The following is an 8,908-nucleotide window of genomic DNA, read 5'->3' as shown; positions in this document are numbered from 1 at the left end:
CATACAATGCACATGGGAATGTTGGAGGTACTGGAGGTAGTGGTCATACACTGTTGTCCTTCATTGCCCTTCAATTAACGTAACATCCATTGACCTTCTAACACTTCTAGAACCATTATGCTTGATCTTCAGAACTATCAAAGCTTATCATCCAATGCTTCTGCTTATTTGTTCTTCAGCTTTCCAGAGTCTGAGGTCCTGCTTCTGGTTGATCTTCAGAGTCTGACTGCTTCCAGAGTCTGACTTCTTTAGATTCTGACTTGCAACATGGCTTCTCTTGAAAATCTTTGCTCTTCAATTTGTTCTTTCAGAACCATTACTTTATTAAGAAATAATAAATTTTAGCCTATGGTCCTGCACACTTGAACAAATATTAACATATCTAATTGAACTTTTAATACCTTGTTATCATCAAAACTTAAGAAGCATTGTTTAGACTCATTTTGTTCCAACAACCACATGCGCCTTTTTTTAATTAAAAATAAATATAAATGCCACACATGTATTTTTAAAATAAAAAAAAATGAAAGAGTGAAACACGCAAGCTTCCTCTTTTTCTATAATATCCCCCACCTCCTCTCCCAATTCCCCACCACCACCACAACCTCAAAAAACCACATCTGAATCAACAACAACCACCGCACCTTATAAAATCCTTTCTATCACTGAACCTATTTACAAATTCCATTTTATTGAAGTCAAAATCAAAATCTACATTGTGAGTGTGTTGAAAAAAGTGATTATCACAATCCCTAATATCTTACTCTCTTTGTGTGGTGTGTTCTAACAGAACCTGTAATGACCCAATTTTAGGATTTTATTTATTTAATTGTTTTTTAAATTGTTTGGTTAATTGGGTTCTAGATATATTAAGGGTATTTTAGTACTTTTGGGTATGGAGAGTTATTTTATGAGAATTATAGTAAATTGGGGTAATTAATAGGATATTGGTGTATGAGTAATAGTGAAGGTTTTAATGAAGTACTTGTGTAGTAACATTTTGTTAGTGACCGATAGTTACTAACAGGGCCGTCACTGTGAAATAGGAGGCTCGACTCTCTTTTTAAAATAGGCCCCTAGTAAAATAAAACGTAATTTTTTTTGTGTATCTAAACTTCATTAAAAAAATCAGAATCAGAAGAACTTCTAAATATGAAAGGAATTAAAAAAATTAAGTGAAAGAGGTGAAATTTATCTAACGGTGTCGTTTGGATTTGTCACTCCTCTGTTCTGGAAAAGGGTAAAATGAATGGTTGTGCGAAAAAAAAATTATTGTTGTGATTCTTTCAATGAAATAGCTTTCCAAATCGACTGATTAAGTGATTATACAAATTAGGGGTGAGGATCAGATTTATGTACAAAAAGGAGAACTAGAGTCTAAAAAAAAAAAAACTCAAACGTGTACTGTAGATAGAAAAGAATATAACATATATTTTTTTATTTAAGTGGGGGTGGGTATTAGACTTAATTTTTTGTTTGAGGCCCGTAGCATTTGGAGGCCCGGCCTGGTTGAGCACCTTGCACTCCCCCAAGGCCGGGTCTGGTTACTAAGCCCAATAGTATATAAGAAAATAATATTTGTGAAATTAGGGTTAAGAGTTCATTTGTTCATTTTGAGAAAAAGAGGCAAAGAGAGAGAGAGAGAGAGAGAGATGGAGAGAAAGAGGAAGAAGAGAAGATTCAAGAAAAGGAGAGATCTAGCTTGGGGGAAAACTCAAGAGGAAGATTAGAGTGAAGAGTAAAGTAGCTTTTGGACATTAAGGTAAGAGGAAAAGTTTATATTTTCCATTAAGTGATTATGAGTGATAGAGTAGTTATGGGTCATGTTTGATTATGTGATTTTCATGAAATTTGTGTTATGTTAAATTGACTTTCGAGTTATTTGATTATGATAATCCTGGGTATGTTGAACTTTATGAAATTAAGTTGTTTATGTGCTTAAATTCATGTTTGATGATATAGAATAAGTTGTTCTTGAGATTTGGAATTAAATGTGTGAAAATCATGTTGTTGTTAAATATTGTTGAAATCATGAAGTATGTTGTTGATAAATGATTGAGTATGCGTGGGTGTTGTTTGTATGCAAATTAAGTGCCAAATTCATAGTTTAGAAGGGATTATGAAATATTGTTTTTGAGTCAAATGTGTGTTAACATTGGATGAAGTGAGTAAAACAATTTTGGATGAAGTGTGTAAAACAATTTTGGGTCAAATGGGATAAAAAAAAATGGGGTTTTGGGAAGATTTTGGGAGGGTTTCCCGAGAGGGAACCCAAAATTATGGGATCCCAGCAACAGAGTGCTAGGCTGCCGAGCAAATACTGCGCCATAGCGAGCAAGTGTTGAACAAGAGCAATTCTTGTAAGGGCTTTCTCTTTTTTCTGGTTTTCTTTATTATAATTCCATTTTAACTTCTTCAATAAAAAAAAAAGATAAAAACGTAAAAATTGGTCATAAAAGAATAAAAAAGAAAATTATTGATATGATTGATTTACCCTTATAAGAAATTGATTTTCAATTATTTTAGTAGGTGATAAGAATGTCTTAAATTTTTCCCTAAAAAAACAATGTCTTAATTTCTTGTATTATGTCTTAAATTAAAAATTATTATTTACTAAAACCCCTAATTCATTCACACAATTGTTTAAATTTTGTATCCACTATCCATCCAATTCATGGCTTCTCCGACCTAATTCATTCATTTAGTAAAAATTATTATTCACTAAAACCACTAATTCATTCACACAAATATTTTTTTTATTTTATTTCATTTTTTGCTTTCTTCATTTTCATCATCAACTTCGTACTTTCATCATATAATTCAAACAAACCTATAAAAAACCGAGATAATGAAATTAAAAACAAGAACAACAACAATCAACTCCAAATGACAAAAAAGAGAGAAACTTTAAATCTGAAATGTAAAAGGAAAATAACATAATTAAAAGAAAAAATAAGAAATTTAGAGAGAGAGAGAGATAGAGAGAGAGAGAGTAAGAATAATAAATATAAAATTTAAAAATTAAGAGAAGATCAGTAAAAATAGAGAAAATAATTATAATTTTAAAAGTAAAAAAGAAAAGAGAAATGATAAAGAACAATAAAAATAAAAATTGGTCAAAAAAGAATAAAAAGGAAAAATATTGAAATGGTTAATTTTCCCTTATAACATATTACTTTTTAATGATTTGAGTAGGTGATAAGATTGTCTTAAAAAAAATTCAAAAGAATGTCTTAAATTTATTGTATTATTATGTCTTAAAAATTACTAAAAGCCCTAATTCATTAACACGCATCTTCGTATTCTGTAGCACCGCCGTGATTGATTAATACCCATCCACCCAACTCACACGGTCTCCAACCTCAATCCAATCTATCGTCGAGTTCATAAGTCATCTAAAGCCACATAATTTGACAAAAGATAATGAAACTATAGGGTCCATGAAAAGTTTGTGCAGTGAATCAGAGTACAAGAAATTAAAAAGGAAACAGAAGGAACGCGATCCAAACATAAGAGAGTACCAAGCTGCATGCATGGTGCTAAATTAGCATATTATTGAACCAGCGAATATTCAACTTCATCGTGTTGATTTTGAAAACACCAATCCAGCTAATAAAGTTGTGATCTATGGGGAAGTCGACAACTTTCAGCAAGAACAATACATTTCATCATTTAATTATTACACCATAAATACACTTCACATTCTTCATGTATAGTATTAATATAGAACACACGGTTTCCTTCATATCCCCACTTCCCTGGATTGCTCAGTCCATGGTGTTTGTGTTGTGAGAAAAACAATGCAAGGTCACCCAAAGTTTGTAGCTTGACATAACTCATAGTTGAGAAGTCTATCCTGTAGACATCCAATAATTATTCTGTTTAAAGAATTTAACCACAAGAATCTTCCCATCACAACTAACTAACATAGGCAAAAAGGATGGTCCATTGCATTTTTCGGTTCTAGAAATTTCAAACTTGTGGAGTACAGATTAAGTACACCTATCTCAACCTTGTCAGTGAGAACATAAATAGTATTATGCAAAACCACAAAGTCCAGAACAATCCACGGATTTCCACTTTTGGAATAAGTAACCCAACTAGAATATCGAGACTGATAAACATGCAAACTACTTGAGATTATGCAATAAGCCTCTTTGACAAATTCATTTGAACCTTTGACAAAAGTAAGTAATACTCGAGAACCGTAACAAAAAATAATCTTCAATAGCTGAGGTGTCAATGATCAATTGTTTTCTTATAAATGGTTTCATTAATTGTATTTTATTGTCACCTTTCACGATCAGTTATCCACTAGACGAGCTCAGATAGGATAATCCCCTAAAATAACTCGTCTTAGCGCGGTAAGCTCGTTTTTCAAGTATGCTTTAAAATGAACAAAATTTCTTTGCATATGAAGTTGTTTGAACAAGAGTGGTGATTGTGATACCATGAAACTTTCGGATAATGTTCTTGATATCATATCTCGAAAACTAGATTTTGACGATCTATTTCAATTTTCTGGTGTTTGCAATGAGTGGAGGAGAGTTCAAAAAAATTATTGGAAAAGTTTCATGGTATCACCATAGCCACTACTTGTTCAACCAACTTCATAAGCAAAGAAATTTTGTTCTTTTTATAACATACCAGAAAAAAGAGCTTACCGCGCTAAGATGAGTTATTTTAGGGGATTATCCTATCTGAGTTCGTCTAGTGGATATCTCATCATGAAAGGAGCTAATAAACTACAATTAATGAATCCATTTATAAGAAAATAAATGATCATTGAAACCTCAGCTATTGAATATTATTTGTTTCATTACGGTTCTCGAGTATTACTTACTTTTGTCAAAGGTTCAAATGAACGTGTCATAGATGCTTATTGCATAAGCTCAAGTAGTTTGCATGTTTATCATTCTCGATATTCTGGTTAGGTTACTTATTCCAAAAGCGGAAATTTGTGGATTGTTCTGGACTTCGTTGTTTTGCATAATAGTATTTATGTTCTCACTGACAAGGTTGAGATAGGTGTACTTAGTCTGAACTCTACAAGTTAGAAATTTCTAGAACTGAAAATTCGCCCAATGGACCATCCTTTTTTCCTATGTTACTTAGTTGTGATGGGAATCTTCTTGTAGTTTTCTTTAAACAAATTAAATTATTGGATGTCTGCATGATAGACTTCTCAACGATGAGTTATCTCAAGCTAGAAACTTTGGGTGACCTTGCATTGTTTTTCTCACAACACAAATGCAATGCGCTGTGCAATCCAAGCAAATGGGGATATGAAAGAATCTGTGTGTGCTATATTAATACTATACAAGCAGAATGTGAAGTGTATTCATGGTGTAATAATTAAATGATGAAATGCATTGTTCTTACTGGTAGTTGTCGACTTCCCTGTAGATCACAACTTTATTGGCTGGAATGGTGTTTTCAAAATCAACACGATGAAGTTGATTATTCTCTGGCTCAATAATATGCTAATTTAGCACCATGCATGCAACTTATTACTCTCTTAAATTTGGATCTTGTTCCTTCTGTTTCTTTTTAAATTTCGTATACTCTCATTAAACTATAAAAACTTGTCATGGACTCTATAGTATCATTATATTTTCTCAAATTATGTGGCTTTAGATGACTTATGAACTCGGTGAATTTTTTGTTTATCTTATATTTTCTCTAAAGTTTTAAGGTTTGAAATGGCTATATGATTATATTTCATAAGATTCGTTTGAGTGTCTTGTTTTAATATTTGAAATATATTTGTTAAAGTAATTTGATAAGAGATGTAGTTTGGGTTTGGAAATCCAGTGGTCTACACATGCGTCGTCACTGCAATATGGGGTGGTGTTCATGTTTATAGATTCAATAGATCATAAGTCGTCATTCCAACTTGTCATGGTCATGTTGTTTGCTATTCAGACACTCTTCATGTAATTTGGTTGGTTTGTGATCCCTTTGAATGGGTTTCATACGTTAGGCAACTTGATCAGATTGATTAAGAAATTATTTAGTTGGGATTGGTACATTGTGTTGCTTCAGAACCTCCAAGAAGGAAACTTTGCTGCTTATTGTTTTGCTAGGTTGGATGCAAGGGTGGCCTTGAAAATAGGTAGTAGGGTGGGTGGCTGCCCAGTGCCCAATATTTTTAAGGGGTGCTAAAATTATTATTTCTACTTAGTAGTTAGTAGTATATATATACGTGTATTTCTTTTTAACTTGCTTTGATTAATTCTATAAAATAAATATTTAATGTTAAGTAATTAATTATTTGGATAATGATATAATTGAGAATTCTGCTCTTCACCCTGCACTTTTCGCTCGCGCCCTGCAGCCATGCCGAAAATATCCCTGCGTTAGTTAACTAACGCACGTTTAAATCAAACATGTCTTAAATTTACACATGCGTGACTTAAGTCACGCTGCATGAGTTAACTCATGCAGGTTATAAACCCAGCGTGAGTTAACTCATGCTGGTATTGTTTTTCATATTCAGAATGTTTTTACATATTCATGTTCAAATATACCAGGCACGGGTGATAAATGAATCCTAGTTGTTCTACTTCTAATTGAATATATCAAACACAATAAATTCCTTTGAACCATCATATGTAAGCCACGTGGATCTTCTTAATTCCATACCTTGAATTGAAAAAAAGGAATAGTAACTGCATCTATTTCTTTAAGCTATAATGCAGAACAGTGTCCTTGTAAGTACAATAACTAATAAGCATTAAAAGTAGCATAACCATTGAAGCACCGTCAAGCTCTAGATACCACAAAAGATCAAAACAGAGTAGCGTGAGTTAACTTACGCTGGGTTTATTATAACATGCGTGAGTTAACTCATGCAGCGTGACTTAAGTCACGCATGTGTAAATTTAAGACATGTTTGATTTACATGTGCGCTAGTTAACTAACGCATGGGTATTTTCGGCATGGCTGCAGGGCGCGAGCGAAAAGTGCAGGGTGAAGAGTTGAATTCTATAATTGATGTATTTTAAAAGATGAGAGTTAAGTCAAAGAAAAAGAACACCCAATCACACACGTCCGATTTAGGCTAGCTTTTTACCCCAAGCAAGAGTCTTGGACCCCCAAGGTTCGGTGCCCATATTTTTCACGCAATTTTTTTTCTTCCTGGAAATTGATTAATCTCCAAAAATGGGGTTTTCATTCTCCTATAAACTGTTGAAATACATCAATGAAATTGTCTACACATTAATCCTTTTCTTTCAAGGTACGTCCCTTTTTCATTGTCTTAGTGTTACGCTTTTTCATTATCTTATTCCAAATCAATGCATGGACGCTGTCTAAATCAGAAATACTTTTAGTTGGCAATTTCATGTTACAAAGTTTGAGAATGTCTTTTAACCTTTCATGATATTTCATGATAAAAGGTAACCAAGCCTACAAAGCCATGAATTGATGATACAAAGAAGGAGGGAATTGAACTGAACAGCAAAAGGTCCTGACAGAGATTAAGCATCATAACAAATGATTGCATTGTAATATGGTCCGAGGCAAATGTGACACTAAATTATTGTTGTCCCTATTAATGTATCTTAAGAAGGTCAACTTGGGCTTGCTAGAGTTCAAATAATTGACATTAGACCATAAATGTGGTGGTAAGTTTTTTTTTGAAACTATACAGTTGTTCTGTATGTTGTTTTCTTTTATTAGATAACAACATCCTAGAAGGGCTTAGTCTTGCCGATAAATTTTCTTCCAATGAACTCTCGTATTTAAGTAAGTTCTGATCTTGCGATATAATTTTTTCAATTTATATTCATTCATTTACTTCGTTTCTATAGTATGACTATTTCCTTTATTCCAAAATTTTGTCATAGATATGCTGAATTAAGGGACTGATCATATCCATGTTTAGAACTCAGTTATCTATGTATATTTTATGTGTATAGTAATGTTTTTGAAATGATTAATTTGTCTTTATAAGAAATTGATTTTTAATTATCTTTTTTGGTGGTGGCCGGGGTTTGAACCCCGAACATTGCATACATTATGCATTGTCCATACCCCTCATTCATTTACACCTTCATCGTATTCTGTAGACACCGCCGTGACTGATGAATACACATCCACCCAATCCATCGCCGTTCCTCCCCGACGAGCTTATCCCCGAAATCCCGTCATGGCTTCCTGTCAATTCTCTGATGCTGATGAAGTCTGTAAGTCATACTTGGAACACTATTATCTCCGATCCTAAATTCGTCAAAATGCACCTTCATCGTTCTGCACGAAACCCTTAGGGTATAGCTATAAGTCTAGTGTGATATATTGTCGGTTTGTGTTTGTTTATGATAATTCAACCGACGTTTATAAGGTTCTGGAATTAAGTCCCAGTGGTGATACGAATCCTCATACGAAAACCACAGTGAGAGTGCATTTGAATTGTACTGTTAATTGGTTGGCCAATAAGAGTGAATGGTCGAATGACATTATAGGCGAATTTGTGATTCTTTCGTTTGATATTGGTAGAGAGAAATACACACAGCTTCTGCCCCCTCAAGGTTATGATAATGGTGGAGCAGCGCCGAGTATTTGTTTATTGAAAGACTCCTTGTATTTGTATCATGCTTTCAAGAAGAATGATTTGGTTATATGGAAGATTACAGAATTTGGAAATGAAAATTCTTGGACTCAATTCCACAAAGTTAGATATCACTACATTCACACGAATTACGAATATGCTGGTAGCCGGCTTTTAATATTAAAACCATTGCATCTTTCTGAGAATGGTGAAACAATGGTATTGGCAGACATTGTTCAAGACCGAGCGATTCTTTATAACCAGAGAACAAACAAAGCAAAGAAAACTACGTTTAACAAAATGATATTTTGGTTCCCATTGAAAGATTATGTCGAAAGCTTGGTTTCAGCTTCTTGA

The 8,908-nt window shown here is 33.3% G+C and overlaps 1 protein-coding gene and 2 pseudogenes across 1 annotated transcript; 2 read left to right on the top strand and 1 right to left on the bottom strand.

Moving 5' to 3' along the window:
- Positions 1-3,552: 3,552 nt before the first annotated feature.
- On the bottom strand, positions 3,553-4,448 carry LOC146907519 (uncharacterized; annotated as a pseudogene).
- Positions 4,449-4,451: 3 nt separating this feature from the next.
- Positions 4,452-5,479, top strand: LOC146907518 (uncharacterized; annotated as a pseudogene).
- A 1,685-nt stretch (positions 5,480-7,164) lies between these two features.
- LOC146907517 (uncharacterized) lies at positions 7,165-8,908 on the top strand. The gene is made up of 4 exons (XM_085729120.1): positions 7,165-7,240; positions 7,684-7,749; positions 8,073-8,189; positions 8,271-8,908. The coding sequence occupies exons 1-4, from the start codon at positions 7,165-7,167 to the stop codon at positions 8,906-8,908; spliced, it is 897 nt and encodes a 298-aa protein (XP_085585246.1).

The sequence above is a fragment of the Medicago sativa genome, chromosome 7 (genome assembly GCF_051527215.1).
Source record: "Medicago sativa cultivar Bolivia chromosome 7, Bolivia_mono, whole genome shotgun sequence".
Lineage (NCBI taxonomy): Eukaryota > Viridiplantae > Streptophyta > Magnoliopsida > Fabales > Fabaceae > Medicago > Medicago sativa.
The sequence above is the reverse complement of the archived record's forward strand: the minus strand, read 5'-3'. Positions and strand labels throughout refer to the sequence as shown.

Bases quoted from the DNA above. Each gene is read 5' to 3' on its own strand.
- LOC146907517 (XM_085729120.1), top strand. From the start codon at position 7,165: ATGGGGTTTTCATTCTCCTATAAACTGTTGAAATACATCAATGAAATT. The intron at 7,241-7,683 runs GTACGTCCCTTT...TTCTTTTATTAG, and splicing joins ATTAATCCTTTTCTTTCAAG to ATAACAACATCCTAGAAGGG. The intron at 8,190-8,270 runs GTAAGTCATACT...CGAAACCCTTAG, and splicing joins CTCTGATGCTGATGAAGTCT to GGTATAGCTATAAGTCTAGT.